The following is a 19,418-nucleotide window of genomic DNA, read 5'->3' on the forward strand; positions in this document are numbered from 1 at the left end:
AGCTTGGTTTTGATTGCATAAATTCTATATATTGCTAAATATCAAAGCTCTCTGCCATTTGATGGAAGTCCTTAAGCAAGAATGAATTTGCCTAAATTACTTTAATTTTGTTTACAGAATTTAGGGGAAGGGATAAAGGGAAGGAGGCCAGGCAGTGGCTCATTATCACCAAGCACGCTCAGTTGAGACAGGGCTCATAAACACACCAGCACATACAGGAAACAGCTTTTGTTGGAGAGAATTCAAAGCCAGTCCTCTTTGGATGGCTAATGGTGGTCATCAAACTCCATCTATCATGTGGCCACTATGTTCTATAGCACAGCCCACCAACCGGCTGGGATGAGTAATTCAGGCCATGCTAGAGGTAGAGAGGGAGGCAGAAGTTAGGAAAAAGGAAGAGTAAAATGGGGGTTCTATTTGTTACTTTTTTAGCTAAAGTTTAACCTGAGGTCCTGAGACTTTGTGGGTGAGTAACACTGTTCATGTGTCTTCCCCTGACTTTTTTTTTAAAGGTCAGAGGGAGCAGTGGCCTCTCACACTGGAATTCTGAATAGTGTGCACAGATGTCTGTCATGGTACAAGCTGGCACCCAGGACACATTCCAGCTTGGTTAATGACATCCTCCTGATTGATCCTTCTATCTCCTGAGGATACCCACTTTCATTCACTGTAAACTCCCTTCCTATTCCTTCTTACCCCCTGAGCCCTTCCTTCCTGCAAGGGAGCCAGCCATGCAACACCTGACATCCTTCCATCCTTCAGCAACACACCAGTCACTCCTGAGCATGGTTTTCCAACAACAGGTGGTCCCTCCTCTCCCAGTTTCCTTTGTGGTAGTAAATGACTGCAAACAGCCTTTTCAGATGTTTCAGATCCACAAGTCCCCTAGGTTAGAAGACTAAATGAGTGCAAGAACTGGCCTTTCTCTTCTGAGAATCATCTCCCTCCACTTGGAGCTACTACAGGCCAATCACCCAGCTGAGTGCTGAAGAGCTCAGTGACCTCTGTGTTGAGTGGCAAGCCTAAGAGGCACTGGCCACTGCCCTTCCACGGAGACAGAACACCTACAGGAGATGATGCAGCACCAAGGGAGGGCAGAGAGGCCCCACTGGGCTGATGAATCCCCTCCACATCAAACCACTCTGCAAACTCTTTTTGGATTTCCTTTGGGGCACCAGCTTTTGGGTTTGAAGTCTTGGCCAAGCAGTCCTAGTGTGGGAGGAAGGACTGAGGTTCCATCTTGACTTGGCCACCACCCCTAGGATTCTGAGTGATGCTAAGCAGGGTGTTGAACTTGGGCAGGTGTCAGCGTACTCGTGTGTAAATTCAGGGAATTAGACCAGGTCAGAGGTTCCCAAACACAGCTCTTCATCAGAAATCATCTGACGACCTTGCTAAAAATAAGAGCCCTGGACCCCAGCCCCAGAAAGAGGCAAGGACTAAGGAATCTGTATGTTGAGTGATACCTCTCCTCTCAAGCTCTGGCATTGCCAGGCCCCCATGCCTTTGTGATTCTCTCTGTTCTGTCTGGGTTTCCTGAAAAACTTCTTGGTGAGGAGAGAACAATGCCTCTTCTTTTCAAGAGAGGTGGTCTCAGGTACATGCTTTGCAGAGACACAGCCTTGTGAGCTCATCCACTCACGGGTTTGTAAACATACACATATGCTTGCTTGGATACATGCAGAGGGGCCTCTCCTGGCCAGGCGTCATGGAGGTTTCTAGAGCATGCGCTCATGCTGCCATCTCATCTCGGGCTCCCCCTGAGTGAGCAGAAACAGCACAGCCTCTCCAGAGCCTCCCTGCATGTGCACTCTCCAAAGGGCTCCTTTATAAACATCAGGGTCATTCCTGGAATTGCAAAGACCTGGGGAGGGTCAGGGCTGAGGCAGACAGTTAGAGAAAACAAAAACATGCTCAAATTCAGCCAAGGTCCTCTGGGGCCCTGTAAGCCACGCTGTCCTTGAAGAGCCAGAGAAATTGATATCAAGATGGCAAACAGCACTATCAGTTTTCACGCCTTTCCACGGGTCCCAGACATCTCTCCTCGGGTTCAACTAAAGCCATCCAGGAACCTGGCAAGGTGACCTAGCTGCTGAGGCCCAAGTGAGTAGACTGTGCTTTGATTCAAACTTGAACCAGGGACTGTGGGAATGGGAAGAATGTGCCTGACCCAGCAATTCTACTTCTCTCTACATGTGCACAGGGACACATGTACAAAAATGGTCATTACAGCATTATTTGTAGTTGTAAAAACACTATTAGCAACCAGATCCAAAAGTCTTTCAATGGCTGAATGGATAAATAAAATCAGTAGGGTAATACAAAGGAACAATATATGGCAGTTAAAAAGAATATCTCTGACCTATGGATGTCAACATTAGATCTCAGACATCTAATATTAAGAGGGAAAAGAATCAAAACCACAATGAGATACGATCTCACACCAGTTAGAATGGCAATCATTAAAAAGTCAGGAAACAACAGGTGCTGGAGAGGATGTGGAGAAATAGGAACACTTTTACACTGTTGGTGGGATTGTAAACTAGTTCAACCATTATGGAAAACAGTATGGCGATTCCTCAAGGATCTAGAACTAGATGTACCATATGACCCAGCCATCCCACTACTGGGTATATACCCAAAGGATTATAAATCATGCTGCTATAAAGACACATGCACACGTATGTTTATTGCAGCACTATTCACAATAGCAAAGACTTGGAATCAACCCAAATGTCCATCTGTGACAGACTGGATTAAGAAAATGTGGCACATATACACCATGGAATACTATGCAGCCATAAAAAAGGATGAGTTTGCGTCCTTTGTAGGGACATGGATGCAGCTGGAAACCATCATTCTTAGCAAACTGTCACAAGAACAGAAAACCAAACACCGCATGTTCTCACTCATAGGTGGGAACTGAACAATGAGATCACTTGGACTCGGGAAGGGGAACATCACACACTGGGGCCTATCATGGGGAGGGGGGAGGGGGGAGGGATTGCATTGGGAGTTATACCTGACATAAATGATGAATTGATGGGTGCTGACGAGTTGATGGGTGCAGCACACCAACATGGCACAAGTATACATATGTAACAAACCTGCACGTTATGCACATGTACCCTAGAACTTAAAGTATAATAAAAATAAAAAATAAAAAAAAAAGAGGGAAAAGAAAACCTCCATGTACATTTTCAATTTTTTTCACAATATTGGACAATATTGGTCTTCTATCACATATATGCATATAGATGCAATATATGGAAACATAGGCATATTAGTCATCCATCATACATATGCAAATGTGCTTAGCTAAGAAAGATCAACATTAAGTACTGCAGGCTAGTGGGCTAAATATCAACCACTCCCAGTTCTGGGTGGTAGACTTGTGTTATTACATTGTTCTTTGTACTTTTCTGCATTTTTTAAATCTTCTTTTAAAAAAGTCACCTCTTAGGGCCGGGCACAGTGGCTCATGCCTGTAATCCCAGCACTTTGGGAGGCCAAGGCAGGTGGATCACGAGGTCAGGAGTTCAAGACCAGCCTGGCCAATATGGTGAAACCCTGTCTCTACTAAAAATACAAAAATTAGACAGGCGTGGTGGCGCACGCCTGTAATCCCAGCTACTCGGAATCACTTGAACCCAGGAGGCGAAGGTTGCAGTGAGCCGAGATCGCACCACTGACTCCAGCTTGGGTGACAGAGTGAGACTCTGTCTCAAAAGAATAAAGTCACCTCTCACACCAACCACCCCTCACCTTCCTCATCAAGCAGAGCTATCAGTAACCTCAAGTGTCCCTGAAGCCCTACTGGAAGAGGACCAAACAATAGCGACATGGTGGACATCACCACCACTCTCATTGGCCAGGGTAATGGTGTTACCAGGGTCACTTGTCCACCAGTCGGAACCTAGCCCTGGGCTCCTGGCCAGTTCTCTATGCCATGAAGAACTTGGAAATGAGTCAGAAAGAAGACCCAAAGATAGCAGAAGAGGGTCACAGAATTAAGAAGGGGAAGATGAAGTAATCAAGATGACTCAGGCCTGACAACTGAAAGCCAAGGGACAAGTCCATCCCGGTGCGGCCAGAGGGTGCTGAGTAGTGGAGGTGAGGTGTCCAAGGACCAGGAAAACCCAAGGGAAGGGAAAGAGCTGTTCTGTCTCCCCAAGGATGAGAGAGAAAACAGCCTTAAACTAAAACAGGAGAGATCCAAGTTAGAAGCCATCCAAGAATTTCATAAGAAAGAACAAAACAAGTGATAAATTGCAGATGGGAAGAAATTGCACAGACTCCCTCTGGTATAACTTAGGAGAAACCTTTTGAGGAGGAAGAAGGATGAACAATATGGCCTCCAAGTGGCCAAAAGCCACTAGATTGCATTGATGAAAAGCACTGCTGTAGGTGGGAGGATGGGCTTGAGCCTGGGAGGTGGAGGTTGCAGTGAGCTGAGATCGTGCAACTGCATTCCAGCCTGGGTGACAGAGCCAGACCTTCTCTCAAAAAAACAAATAAATAAGGGCCTGGCACGGTGGCTCACGCCTGTAATCCCAGCACTTTGGGAGGCCAAAGCTAACGAGCCTCACCCTGGCTAACATGGTGAAACCCTGTCTCTACTAAAAAATACAAAAAATTAGCTGGGCATGGTGGCAGGCACCTGTAGTCCCAGCTAATCGGGAGACTGAGGCAGGAGAATAATGAGAACCCGGGAGGCGGAGCTTACAGTAAGCCGAGATCGCACCACTGCACTCCAGCCTGGGCATGAGAGGGAGACTCCATCTCAAAAAAAATAAATAAATAAAATAAAGCAAAATAAAATAAATAAAAATTTTTTAAAATTTTTAAAAAGAAAAGCACTGCTGGATAAAGTCTTCTGGTAATTTGACCCAACTGTCTTCACAGCACTCTAGCCTGAATTCAATGCCAAAAAGCTGTAGGTCCATGCATTCTCTTAGTCCTTCTAAGGATGGAAGCTTCCTGAAGACATAAACTTGATCTTAGCCTCCATACAGCCTTCCATACTTAGTGAATGGAGGACAGGAGAGAAGACATTCCGTGTCCTCAATTTACATTTTTGGAAGGAAGACACCATGCTTTTTTCTTCCAAGACTGAAGAAGGAGAAGCCTGTCCAACTTGATTCTCCTACTTTCGTAACTTTATTCACCATGAAGGGACTTCATTGTTTAACATCAAGCTCTTCCCAAGAGCCTTGGTCAAAAGACTAAAACAGCTACCTATTTGCATAGGATGTATATACATCTCTACTGACTTGGTTTCTTCTTTATTCACCTTTCTAAAATGCTTTTCTTGTCCCCTTCCAGCATGAAGAAGCATGTGTTACACATGGTATGACAACTGCTTTATCAATATGGTCTCCCAGCTGACACATAGCATATACTTAATGTTTACACATTAGAAAAGGTGACCATCTGATATGGTTTGGCTGTGTCCCCACCCAAATCTCATCATGAATTGTAGCTCCCACAATTCCTACATGTTGTGGGAGGGACCCAGTGGGAGGTAACTGAATCATGGGGGTAGGTCTTTCCCATGCTGTTCTCGTGATAGTGAACAAGTCTCATGAGATCTGATGGTTTTATAAAGGGGAGTTTCCCTGCACAAGCTCTCTTGTCTGCCGCCATGTGAGATGTGCCTTTCACCTTCCGCCATGATTGTGAAGCCTCCCCAGCCACATGGAACTGTGAGTCTATTAAACCTCTTTCTTTTGTAAATTTCCCAGTCTTGGGTATGTCTTTATCAGCAGTGTGAAAACAGGCTAATACACTATCAAAGAGCATCTAGCACTTGCCCAAGAGTACCCTGTTACATTAAGTTTTTTTCTCATTCTTTTGGTGTTTGCCTCACCATCTAGGGCCCATATCAGCAAGAGTAGTTAAGAGTCAAGAAAGGCAGTGAGCAAGTAGAACCATGAGATGGGATGGGAAGGACACATGCCTCTCCCAAGACCCACATTCAAACAACTCAGTTTCGATGATGCAGTCCCACAGCCCCACTCCCATAGTGTAACAAAGGCTGAATCCTACCAACATTTCCCATCACCCTCCCCTTTCACTGTCCTCTTCTCCATCCCCATAACTCTGCTCTCAGATATTCCAGGCCTGACAAATTGAACCCACAGGATGCAAAAAGAAATTTAAAACCTGCAAAGATGTCCAGGATTGCTGGCCACTCTCAGACCAGCACAAGAAGTGTCTTGAATATAAATAAGTGTCTTTAAATAGGTCACCATGCTTTTCTCTGTCTTCAACTAAAGTTCACTAATTTTGTCTGATAGTATATCACATCAATCACCTTCCTTGGCTATGCTCTCATGGTTTAAGAGGCAGTGAACCAACCCAGAGACAACCAGCAGAGCCTCAAGTGGGAGTCCTAACTTCTGGGGTATAAATGGGACATGGTTGGTCATTAAGCTGTTGGTAGAACCACAGGCGCAATGGTCATGACTGCTCCCTGGAAAACTCAAATACTGACTCCTCTCTGGACTCACTGAAGGCTTTCCAAAGCAAAGTGGCAGCTGTCCAGGTAAGTCACACTCAAGGGAATAAGTCACACCTGCTAACAGGATTCTTGAAATGACCAATCAGAAAACATCCAAAATCAGGTTTCTGCCATTCTCCTATTCTGTGTTTCAAGAATCAGAACCTGCACTACCTCATTTGATTATCCGAGTTTCTGTGCTACGTGGCTTGCATGTTTACCGTTATTATCAAGCAGGCACATGAGGTTGATAATTTCTTATCCCCCTCACACTTGATAAATGAGCTAGAGAACTGGAGGCCAACTGCACAAAGTCATGTAGCCAGTGGCCAAAACCAAGCCCAGGTTGTTAACCAACCAGATGGCACCTGGTCACTTGGCATCACCTAAGGAAAGACTCTCAGGCAAGACCTTTTAGCCCCAGGGCTTCATTTCTTCCCCTCCCCATCTCCATGGGACCCCAATCTTTCCCCAGAAGTAGGCTATCAGTCACGTCAGCAGCCCTGCCCAACCGCAAAAGCCTCTTTGATCCAGTAAACCCGTCCTACCCCACCCCCTTTATCCTGCCTGACACACCTCCTGCCACTGTTGCTATAGCAACTGCTCAGCATTATCAGGAAGTCACAGGGGCAGGGCACAGGGCACAAGGGAATTGCCATTTTCATTTTTTTCTTGGCCCTGGGCATTTTAGAAAATAAGTTCACCACCCAGAGGCAACTTGGCACCTCCATCCAGAAGTAAAGACAACAGACCTAAAAGAAACTTCCTAGAGAGTGGCATAAAGGAACATTTTTGAGAAGATATGCCTTAATTACTACCTCCCAGGGAAAAGGAGCTTTTCGAGAAAGCAGTATATAATTCACTGCTTTTCTGCATGTGTGAGTCTGGTGAAATGGAGAGCTGGAAGAAGAATCTAGAGACCCAGACTACAATCTGGTCTGTGCTTGCCTTGGCAGTTGAACCTGAATGTAGCCTTGATTTCTTCATTTGTTAAGTGGAGAGAATCGAGGCTAAAACAGAGCTGGGGCAGGAAGTGGGGGGGGAGCAATATAAAACAAACAAACAAAAAAACCAAAATGAGCTTTTCTGGTAGAAACACAATGTTTAGAAAAAAGTCATTTTGTTTATCATTGTTATATCACTTATTCTTTGAGGTGGCACCCTTTGTTTAGTGCCAATGACTGACTCTCTCCACCCCCAGAGACCAACCTGAATCCCTCCAGCTGAAACACCCCCCTCTTCTCAACTTCTAATAGAATGGAACACACTGAGTAGGCACAACTTCCTCCCTACCTCCAACCTATCAAGGACTTCCGGGGCTCAGTCCCCCTCTTCCCTTTGACTTCCTGGCTCAGACAGCTCAGTTCCTTGAATGAACACAGGCTGCCACACCTTCACAGTCCTCCACTAATTAGAAACCTCCCCAGGCTTCACTAGAGGCCAACTCCACCAGGGCCTATGGGCGAATTCCACTGCCCAGCAGCTGGTGGTTAGCCAGCCCCTGCCCCCTTCTCCCCAATCTTCCCTCCTGCCCTGCCTCCCAACAGCCAGGAAGAGATGTGGGGCTGGCAGCCAGAAGGGCCCCAAGGACTGCCAAGTGTCCCTCCCCCCGCCCACAGAAAAAAGGAAAGAGAAAAATTCCTGACTACAGTCGCTCTGTATTTCTTTCCGGGAGAGCTGGCTTTTTGAGCAAAGTCTCCCTCTGAGTCTTGACTGACACCCAGGGGCTGAGCCAGCCCAGATCTTCCCTGGCTTTGTTAAGGAACAGGAGTGGCCAGAGAAGGAGGAGGGAAGAGTCAGGGGTTAGTAGCCAAGGAGGAGGAGAGGCATAGGGAGATGGTCCATTCTCCAGAAGAAAAAAAATCGACATCCCATCCAGCCTGCTCTTTGTGAGTGTGGAGGGTGGGAGCAGATGAAATTACTCTGGAACTGAAAACCAACACATTTCTCTGGACCTACTATCCCATCTGTAAAAGGGGCTTTTCCTTTCCTGCCTCCATCATGAAAGCCCTCCAAGAGTCTAAGACAAGTTTGTCCAACATGCAGCCCAGGAGAGCTTTGAATGTGGCCCAACACAATTTCATAAACTTTCTTAAAACATTATGAGTTTTTTTTGCAATTTTTTTTAGCTCATCAGCTATGGTTAGTGTTAGTGTATTTTATGTGTGGCCCAAGATAATTCTTTTTCCAAGTGGCCCAGGAAAGCCAAAAGGTTGGACACCCCTGGTCTAACATGATCATCCACCCCAGATTCCCAGTGGCAGTACTGTGCTTTGTCCCCAGCCCTGATTTCACCATAAGTGTATTCTGACCCTCAGAGACTGAAGCATCTGGTTCTCTGCTTTCCTGGGGCCTTGCCTCATTAGATGCTGGAAAAGAAAGTCTTCGGCATCATTGTGCACAGACAGGCTGCCATTCAGAGGGCTTTTTGGTACCACAGATGGAATCAGACATTAGGTAGAACCCCAGTACTCAGAAGACACTCCCCCAACCCAGCGTTTCTATGGAGAATCCATCAGCCGCTTGCAAAATGAGATGCTGCTCCCCAACTCAGGAGTAAACTCTGGAGATAATGTAGCAAGAAAACATCACTTTTTTGGAAAGAGCTTCCAGTTTCTCTGCCAGGATCAAGTTCAGTGCATTCTGGCATCCCAGGTTCGGAGATGTGAAAGGTCCATTTTCCTGGTGCAGGAAATGGGTGGCATCGGGGGTCCTCACTGGCTTTGATGACTGCACAGTTGCACACCCTTGAGCATGCCATATGTGCTAAATGTGCTAGGACCACTTGGATTCGCTAATACTTAACCTATTATTCTGAAGTCTGGATCCTTGCAGACTTCCCCTGGAGGGCCATCTATACAGAGAGGACCTTCCCCCACCAGGAGATTTAGTCTCAGAGATTCTCCAGAGCTCTCTGGACACTGATAGCCAGAAGCCTAGGTCTTCCAGGTTGGCTGGCCAGGTGAAGGAGGAACTCAGTCCTGGGTTACCTGCTTATGAACAGCAAGGCCAGCATGAGAACCCAGGTGTCCAAGCTCTGGGGCCACCTCTGTTCCCCATAGTCCCTCCAACCCCCATTCTAGACACTGCAGAGAGAAGCTCCCGTACCAGAAACAGTCAGTCCTAGACCTTAGGACATGGGATCCAAAGAGCACTGCCCAACTAATCAATTAAAAATGCAAGCCTGGCCAGGTGTGGTGGCTCACGCCTGTAACCCCAGCACTTTGGGAGGCTGAGGCGGGCGGATCACGAGGTCGGGAGATCAAGACCATCCTGGCTAACACAGTGAAACCCCATCTCTACTAAAAATACAAAAAAAAGCAGCCAGGTGTGGTGGTGGCGGGCGTCTGTAGTCCCAGCTGCTGGGGAGGCTGAGGCAGGAGAATGGCATGAACCCGGGAGGCAGAGCTTGCAGTGAGCCAAGATTGTGCCACTGCACTCCAGCCTGGGTGACAGAGCAGGACTCCGTCTCAAAAAAAAAAAAAAGCAAGCCTGATGGCCTCCAACCATTTATGCACTGCATTTCTATTGTATTTGTCAACTGCATTTTATATTGTATTTTTCAACTGCATTTCTATTGTATTTATCAACTGCATTTATATTGCATTTAAAGCACAGTTTCATTGCCCTTTCCACAAGTGGCCTCGCTACAGCCCCGTGAAAGTAGGTTGGAGAGGTATGGATATTTCCATTCATAGGTGAACAGATAGAAATCAAGTGACTCATCACCAAAATGCAAGAGCTTAGGTTTTATATGTAGTTTATAGCTTTACGCACATCTGCGTAGTTGACCCAATGAAGTACTACCAATTTCTGATTTACAAATAAGAAAACTGAGGCTTAGCAAGAAGAAATCTCTTACCTTGGGTTATGAGTACATGGTAGACCACCTGGGATTTGAACCTCCAGAAAGGAGTGGCCTGCCTGACCTTTCCAGTTTGGCTTTCATTTTAAAGGCTAGCTAACTGTCAAGGAGGAGACATCGCCTGCCAAGACTGTTAAGGCAGCTAACATGTACAAGAACCTACTATGTGCCAGGTACTTGCCATTATCACAGCCACCCTAACACGCACCCTGGGAAAGAGGTAAAATCATTGCTATTTTACCAACAGGGAAATGGCATTGGAGGAAGAGCCTTACTAACTACTGAAGTATTAAGAGATGGGTCTGCAATGGAACCCAGGTCAATATGACAGCAAAGGCCAGGCTGCCTGTGCCATCATCTGCTACCCAGCAGCTTTTCTCTCAAGAGGCCCACCCTGTGACTTTTTTGTCCCTCTTGACTGACCTCTGTATGCTGGCTACTTACAACTGTGAGGTCCCCAAGCTCCAGGACTTGTGACTCTCCATGGAGTCAAGGGAATCTACATAATTGAAATCTGACAGAAATTTACTGTACCCCATACATCACCTGCACATGGCAGCTGTCCAGGAACAAAACTGCTGGCCAATACAGTCAAAAGCTTTTCTCTGCCAACAGCACAACTCCTTGTCCAGCCATGGAGGTAGAGGGGTACAATGGGAAGGTACCCAGGTTAGCCTCTCAGCACTTTGGTATCGCTGAGTCACCCAGTGTCCACACCTGTGAAAAGGAGGTAGAACGGCCTCCCTCGCAGGGAGGTGGAAGACAGGAGACAAAGTAGGCACAGAAGCCAGTTCATAATAGGGTGAAGACAAATGCGAGCATCACCAATCTCCTGGCACCTGCCTGCCATCTCAGTGAAATGCTGGCCAGGGACAGGAGAAGCAGAGGGGTCTAGAATATCTGCCAACCAGGTCACCAACTCCCCTCATGAATTCAAGGCATCACCTTGCTCTTCTATGCCTTGGTTTCAGCGGAAGCCACGCTAGTGCTAACCCTTATAGGAGAGAATCCCCATTCCCTGGCCTATAGAAGTCCTTTCCCTCAAAGGCCAGTCAACCACCCTCCTCATTTAAGGATTCCAGTTTTTTCAAGCATTATAGTCTCCAGTCACCTACATAACATCCCTCTGATTGGATGGATCTCTGAGGTTGAGACCACTATATTTTCCACACCATTTTTGAGCCCCGCCCACCTACCTAGCAAGCAGGTGTTGTAGCTGAGCTGGAGTGGGAAAGGCATGGAAGGGAGAAGTGTGGGACAGGAAAGAATGGTCTGCAGGGACCAAGAGGACAGCATGGAGAAGGCAGGAGAGGGAAGAGGGAGTCGGGAACATAGAAAGGCTGAGACAAGGCCGGGCGCGGTGGCTCAAGCCTGTAATCCCAGCACTTTGGGAGGCCGAGACGGGCGGATCACGAGGTCAGGAGATCGAGACCATCCTGGCTAACATGGTGAAACCCCGTCTCTACTAAAAATACAAAAAACTAGCCGGGCGAGTGGCGGGCGCCTGTAGTCCCAGCTACTCGGAGGCTGAGGCAGGAGAATGGCGTAAACCCGGGAGGCGGAGCTTGCAGTGAGCTGAGATCTGGCCACTGCACTCCAGTCCGGGCGACAGAGCGAGACTCCGCCTCAAAAAAAAAAAAAAAAAAAAAAAAAAAAAAAAAAAAAAAAAAAAAAAAAAGGCTGAGACAAAATGTACTCCCCAGATACAGAGTTCCTTAAAAAATTAAAATAGGCCGGGTGCAGTGGCTCACACCTATACTCACAGCACTTTGGGAGGCCAAGGTGAGAGGAAAACCTGAGGTCCGGAGTTCGAGACCAGCTTGGCCAACATGGTGAAACCCCGTCTCTACTAAAAATACAAAAATTAGCCAGGCATGGTGGCAGGTGTCTATAATCCCAGCTACTTGGGAGGCTGAGGCAGGAGAATCACTTGAACTCTCTGGAGGCAGAGGTTGCAGTAAGCCGAGATGGTGCCATTGCACTCCAGCCTGGGTGACAAAGCAAAACTCCATCTCAAAATAAAAAAATAAAAAGAAAAATACAAATGAAAATAACAATTCCCAGATACACAGACTCTTTGCAACAACAACAACAACAACAACAAAACGAAGCTTTTTTCTTTTGGGTACAGTGTTTTAGTACATGGGAAGGACGAACAACAAAAACAGAAGTGGGCGTGGCCTCACAGCCCCTTTCTGTTCTGCTCCTCCTTCATTCCTTTCAGCAGCCCCCTGTCCTGTCCTGCTAGGCATCGTAGGTATTTACCTGTTCTCCATTCCCTTTGGTGCAGAATTTTCAGAACTTCCTCATATCAAAATCGAACAGTTGTGGCCAGGTGCGGTGGCTCATGCCTGTAATCCCAGCACTTTGGGAGGCCAAGGCAGGCAGATCACTTGAGGTTCAGGAGTTTGAGACCAGCCTGACCAACATGGTGAAACCCTGCCTCTACTAAAAATACAAAAAATGTTAGCTGTGTGTGGTGGTGCACACGTGAATTCCCAGCTACTCGGGAGGCTGAGGCAGGAGAATCGCTTGAACCTAGGAGGTGGAGGCTGCAGTGAGCCAAGATCGTGCCACTGCACTCCAGTCTGGGCAACAGAGCGAGACTCCATCTCAAAAAAAGAAATTGAGCAGTTGTACCTCCCATTTTCTATGGGAATGAACAGCCCAGCTGAGAACCAACTGGAAGCCACCTGATGACTATAGAACAGTTCTCTCCAAGTCAGCTCTCAAAGGTCAGATAATGAGTGAATGGATATGCTCCTACTTTCGGGTACCCCATGGCTTTTTTTTTTTTTTTTGAGACGGAGTTTCACTCTTGTTGCCCAGGCTGGAGTGGAGTGGTGCCATCTCAGCTCACCACAACCGCCATCTCCTGTGTTCAAGCGATTCTCCTACCTCAGAGTCCCGAGCATCTGGGACTACAGGCATGTGCATTTTTAGTAGAGACAGGGTTTTACCATATTGACCAGGCTGGTCTGAAACTCCTGACCTCAGGTGATCTGCCCACCTCAGCCTCCCTAAGTGCTGGAATTACAGGCGTGAGCCACCGCGCCTGGTCAACCTGGCTTTTTTTTTTTTTTTTTTTTTTTTTTTGAGACGGAGTTTTTTTGCTCTGTCGCCCAGGCTGGAGAGCAGTGGTGCAATCCCAGCTCACTGCAACCTCCGCCTCCCGGGTTCAAGCAATTCTCTTGCCTCAGCTTCCCAAGAAGCTGGGACTACAGGCATGCTCCACCACGCCCAGGTAATTTTTCTATTTGTAGTAGAGAAGGGATTTCACTATATTGTCCAGGCTGGTCTCCGAACTCCTGACCTAGTGATCCACCTGCCTCGGCCTCCCATAGTGCTGGGATTACAGGCGTGAGCCACCACACCCGGCCCCATGGCATTTTTATAGAACTAATTTCCAGCCACAAGCCTGAAGGAATGATTTGCCTGAAAGTCTTAAAGCTCAGTATTGAAGTAGGCCAATAGTGAGTACTATCTAAGCCTCCCTCTTCCCTCTGCCTGACAGGAAACTCAATAGTCCACTTGGCCAAGAGCCATTGTGTAGACAGACCCTCGGGAATATAACAGATGGGTTTTTCTCTGCTTCCAGGCTCTACTACCTATTCTAACCCAGAGATTCCTATGCCCCATTTTTCCCAGATTCCTTAACATTGTTACATAGAATTTTTCGGTTCTCAAACCTTCCTCAAATATCTTATCATTTTTTTTTTTTTTTTTTTTCTGAGACGGAGTCTCGCTCTGTCACCCAGGCTGGAGTGCAGTGGCGTGATCTCAGCTCACTGCAAGCTCCGACTTCTGGGTTCACGCCATTCTCCTGCCTCAGCCTCCCAAGTAGCTGGGACTACAGGCACTACCACCTCGCCCAGCTAGTTTTTTGTATTTTTTAGTAGAGACGGGGTTTCACCGGGTTAGCCAGGATGGTCTCGATCTCCTGACCTCGCGATCCGCCTGTCTTGGCCTCCCAAAGTCCTGGGATTACAGACTTGAGCCACCGCACCCAGCCCAAATATCTTGTCTAAAGAAGTGGGTCATTACGACCACACAAAGGGACCTATCACAGCAAATGTTTTGGGCATATGTGGAAGGCGAGTAGGGAAATTTCAAACAAAGAAGACCCGGATTCTGCAGCTTCCTCAAACTGCAGTCCACCATGGGCAACGGCAGCCCCAGGCGTCAGAAAGCACGCCACTTGCCTCACTGGTCCAGAATCTGTCGGGCCACACCTTTCAGAGAGGCCCTGCCTCCAAGGCCAGGGTGCACACTGCCACACCCTGCTTGGTCTCCTAGACAGGAGCTTCCCCATCTCCTTCTTTCATGAACAGTGGTGACTGGTGACTCAGGCAGCACTGCTTAGCGGAACTAGCGCTGGGAGTTTTGTCCAGATCGGGGGAGGGGAGGTGGAAGGTAGTGGTGTTAACAATCAGTGACAGTAGATCCCACTCATTTCCCTAGTCTATTTTACGACTTTGAACTCAGTATGCAAATTTATGCAAGACGAGATGCAAAGCAGTACTCTGAGCCAGAAGTCCCGTTGCTTTTTCCCCCTTTTTTTTGAAGCTGCACTGAACCACTGTAAATCAGTGCTCGCCTCTTCCCCCCTTTATTCTTCCCAGGCAACTGCAGATGCAGAGCCTCCCCAGGCCCGCCCGCCCGCCCGCCTGCCTGCCTGCCTGCCTGCCTGCCTGCCTGCCTGCCTGTCTGCCTGTCTGCCTGTCTGCCCGCCCTGGGACTTTGAATGACTACACATTTCTATAGCACCTTTATATGTGCAGCGGGCCAGACGGCCACTCGGGCGGCCCCGCCCCTCAGTATAATCCCCTGCATTGTACACGGTAGGGAAGGAGGCTGGGGAGATACTGAGGGAACCGGTCTAGCCCAGCCTTAATTCTGAAAGGGCCTGGCCTGGCCCAACCCTGCTCCCTCCTCGACCCTGACATTTCTAGGCACTTCTGTCCTCTCCACCACCAAACACATACACATGCTTTTAGAGTCCCAACTTCAAGCAGATCTCAGGGTCTCCTTTCGGTTTTTCTTCTAGGCCTACCCACCCTTTCCCCCAAGTCTGACTTCTCAGTTTCTTTGAACCAACAAGCCCCAGCCCACCATCCCCGTGGGATACAGGCTCACCACCACCCACTCCTTCCACCCACTGATGTGCCCACCCCCACCCCTGCATCCTTGCCATCCCCAGGAAGCCAGCAGCAACACAGCCCCTGAGTCCCGGGAACAAAGACAAAAGAGCTAACAGCAAAGCCGGAACTGCTGAGGTTCGCTGCCTCGAAATAAGAGGGTATGTTTAAAATTCTCAAAAGCAACCTGCTCAAAGAGGAATGCAGGCTGGAGGGGGGTGCTCATTCTTCGGAGGGGAGAGAAGAGGGGACAGGAGATGGAATGGGAGGCAGAGGATTCAGCGCTAAGATCTCCGTCTGGGCCAGGCCCCACCCAACTCGGACCCAGCACTCTCCATCCAGTGACCCCAGTCTCTGCCCCAGTCTCTCTCCCGCACAAAAGCCTCCAACCTTGACCCCTTTTCCTCCTGCACCCTCAGGCTCCTTCCTGAAGTGCTCCCCTCCCCCAGCCCGACTCTTTCTCAGGCACCCCTGACATTGGTCACTTCTTTTGAGTGCACCCACTCAGCTTCCAGCCCCGCCCCCCACCTTCCACCTCTGCTTAACATCCCCTCTTCCCAGGCTGGTGCACAAAAATGCGGAAGGCGTCCGGGCACTGGAGAGGAGAAGGCAGCTGGGGCAAGCTGGCGGAAGGGAGTCCCATAACCAGGCAGAAAATCCAGAGTGACATTCTTCCCATGAACTCAACCCATTGTCCCTGGCCTCCCCTGACAACTCCCCCCCACCCCCTTCAGGCTCCAGGGAAAAGTGAATGGGAGAAAATCTGCCGCATCTGTTCCTGGCTAAAGACCCTAACCGGCTTCAGGGATTTGGGAAGTAGAATTGGTTTTCAGGCCTAGAGTGAAAGGAAGAGTAGAAGAAAAAAAAGTAAAACGTTAAAGAAGGAAAGGCATCACACACTTTATTAAAACCGTCAGCAGCCGAACCATCCTATGAACTTCGAGGCCTTTCAAAAAGTTCACCCTGCTGAAGAAGATGTTTAGTTTGTCAGAGTTCAGCTCAGAAACTGCAGAGCACCTCCCCGGTGGACCACGAGGGGTGATGAGGAGGAACGCAGGACTGGGGGACAGGCACCCCGCAGTGAAAGGATTTCGTGGGGGCTTTTTCCTTTCATTGTTACTTTCTAAGAGAAGCAGGAGGGAAGGGTTAACTTGCAGGCAGGCTAGGGAAGGAAGCGAGCCGAGGAAGAAGAAAGGGACTGAGAGGCTCCACTCAGAGGAAGCCCTAACTTGCTCTGTACTCCAGAGCAAAATGTGCTAAAGAAACAGAAGAAAGATTTCACCTCTGACCCCTAATTCCATTCTCAAGGAGAACAGGGGAAAAAACAATAGCAGACCAGAAGAAGGGAGGCGAGCTGGTGCATGGGATGGGGGGCTTACGAAGACCTCAGAAGCTAAAAAGCAAGATTCTTGTTTTCACTTTTTCTTTTAGAGTTTGATAAACTTAGACTCACTTGCTTTTTCAGCAACAGCAGCAGGCAGCGGACACATTTCACCACTGTCTCCAAGAGGAAAGAAAATAATTACAGCTTCCTCCCGACCACTGGGGCAGGAGACTTTCGTAATTAAAAAAAAAAAAGTGACCTCCTTAGAGACTGGTTGTGTCCCTCAAATAACTTTTTGGGAGGGATGAGGGCCCCCGAACAAAGAATATCGGGTCCCCATTCTATCCTACAGGAAGGGGTCCCTCAATTTAGGATACGGGCGGGGGTGGGGGGTGGCAACGCATCTCTCTTGCCTTTCGATCTGGGGCCCAGATGCGAAACTGCACAACCTGGCTGCCCCCGTCCCGGGAATGCAGCCGGCGATCCGGCTTAAGTTACATTGATTCAGCTGCTAGGAGACCCCTCGCCTACCAAATGCCTCCCTTTTATTTTTCCATTCAACGTGGTAGCAAGAGCCCTGCTCGTTCCCTATGGAGAAACAGTAGTGTTCGTTTTCATTTTTCTCCTAAGCGACCCACCCTACAAAGTACCAAGTCCTTTCTTTCTAACTCACAACCTCAGTTTAAGGAAGGGTCCCTTGGGACGCCGGTGCCTCCTCCTAGCTTACCTCCTCTTCCAAGGTTCCTGGTGTCACTGGCAGCCCGCAGCCTCGGCCTCCCAGCAGCGATCCCACCAGGACCCTTGGGTCCTCAACTAGTGCCCCAAATAAGATTCGAGTTCCTACTCCCATGGATCTGACCACCATCCCCCTTCTCAGCAAATCCCTCCTCCAGAATAGAAGTCTGGGTCCGTTCCACGCGGGTAAGACTATGGCAACAGGGATGCCTTTCCTCTCCCCATTCATCCCCACCAAATGAGTCGCCACGGCTCTTCCACTTGCTCTAACTCCAGTTCCCCTCCCTGGGCCTGACTTCCGGGTCCCGCTCGCAACAGTCCCCCTTGATCTGGTCCAAGGTCTCCGCTCTGCCGCCCTTAAAACAGTCCGTGAGGTCCAGCCGCCCGTCGGGCTTCCCCGCTGCCCTCCAAGTTTCTCCCAACTACTTGTTCCAGCCCGCGTTACCTGCAACCTGCTCCGGGCTGGCGCCATACTCGGCGTCCCGGCGCTTCTCACAAGTGCCCTCGCCCATAACCAGCGCCTGCAGGGGCAGCTCGGAGCCCGGGTGGGGATAGCAGCGCAGCCCCTGGCCGCAGCGCGGGGTGTAGACGCCGCACGCCTCGCCCTCCAGCCGGGCGCACACCGAGCAGCAGCCGCAGCCCGGCTCCCGGACGAGCTCGGCGCATGGCATGCGGGCTCCTCCGGCCACCGCGGCCACCGCGGCGGGCGGCGCGACCGGCGGGGGCCCGCAGGCGGCCAGGCGCTCGGGTGTGCAGGGAGGGCAGCGGAACAGCACCTCCGCGCGCGCCCCGCCGCCGCCGCCACTTGCGCCCAGCAGAAGCAGCAGCAGCGGCAGCAGCGGCGGCGGCGGCAGCGGCAGCGCAGGGCAGCCCACTCTCGGCAGCATGCTGGCGGTCGGCAGTGCGGCGCGGCGAGCGAGCGGGCGGGCAGGTGGCACGGCCCTGCGAGCGCGGGAGCCGCCTCCTCCTTTTCTTCCTCCTCCCTCGCCGCCGCAGCCGGGTCCTAAAGGGCCGGCTTCTCCCCGCCCCCTGCCTTCTCCCCTCCCCCTTTTGGAGACCACTCCCTTCCCCCCGACACTCCCTCGCGCCGGCAAGTGCGTGCGCGCACGCCCACTCGCCCACCCCCGCGTTGGCTGCGGTCTCTGGGGGTCGCCTACTCTTCCCGGGCAACGTCCCTCCACGCTCTTCTGGCCCTGACTCTGACTCCTGGAGGAGAATACGGATAACTCGCGGGTTTGGGTAGGACCGGCGTGGCGGTGGAGAAGAGCGCGTGCTTTTGTCTGCTCTCAGTTCAGTTCGCTAGGACTTCGTTTGCGCACTTCCCATGTAGCCGGCACTGGGCTAACCGCTGGGGAACACAAAGGACATTACGGCACCGTTTTGACCTTCCAGTAGATTTCAGTCGGCTCACACCAACTCCTTCCATCCCTTGGTGTCACCCGCCACTGACACGTGGCTTGGAACAATGACTTGTTGTTGGGTGGTTCCTGCGGAGTTTCAGACCGGTCTAGACCAGGCTAGACCCAAACAGCCCCGAATGGTCTTAGTGACTGTTGCAGTTTTCCAAACCTGGGAGCTCGTGACTACAACCTATGAGAACCCTAAGTGCAATGCCCCGCAAAACCTGCCCCCTTCCTCTGCCCCAGACCCCCTCCCTTCTCCGCCTGCTAAAATAATCCCTTAGCACCCTGGGCCCCCACCTACAAATCTCGAGGCACTTGTTGCAGGACAGATCCCAGAACACCCAGTTGCAGGGGTCTTGGAGAGGTCAATCAGCTCTCCAGGTGTGAGAGACCTGCTCTGGGGTAAGGCCATTTATGGCTGTCTTCAATAATGCAGATGGACAAGGATGAC

At 49.8% G+C, this 19,418-nt stretch overlaps 1 protein-coding gene across 2 annotated transcripts in view; it reads right to left on the reverse strand.

The window, feature by feature from the left end:
- Window positions 1–19,136, reverse strand: part of IGFBP2 (insulin like growth factor binding protein 2) — a 31,725-nt gene extending 12,589 nt beyond the window's left edge. The window contains exon 1 of one of the 2 annotated variants that reach the window (XM_030916178.1): window positions 18,687–19,136. Coding sequence is in view for 1 of the 2 variants with exons in the window: in XM_010362314.2 (XP_010360616.1) it covers window positions 18,010–18,451 (442 nt within the window). In the remaining variant the exon portion in view is untranslated. Of the gene's footprint in view, window positions 1–18,009; window positions 18,575–18,686 lie in introns of those variants that run through there. The other variant, XM_010362314.2, reaches the window with a different exon arrangement.
- Window positions 19,137–19,418: the final 282 nt, after the last annotated feature.

The sequence above is a fragment of the Rhinopithecus roxellana genome, chromosome 14 (assembly GCF_007565055.1).
Source record: "Rhinopithecus roxellana isolate Shanxi Qingling chromosome 14, ASM756505v1, whole genome shotgun sequence".
NCBI lineage: Eukaryota > Metazoa > Chordata > Mammalia > Primates > Cercopithecidae > Rhinopithecus > Rhinopithecus roxellana.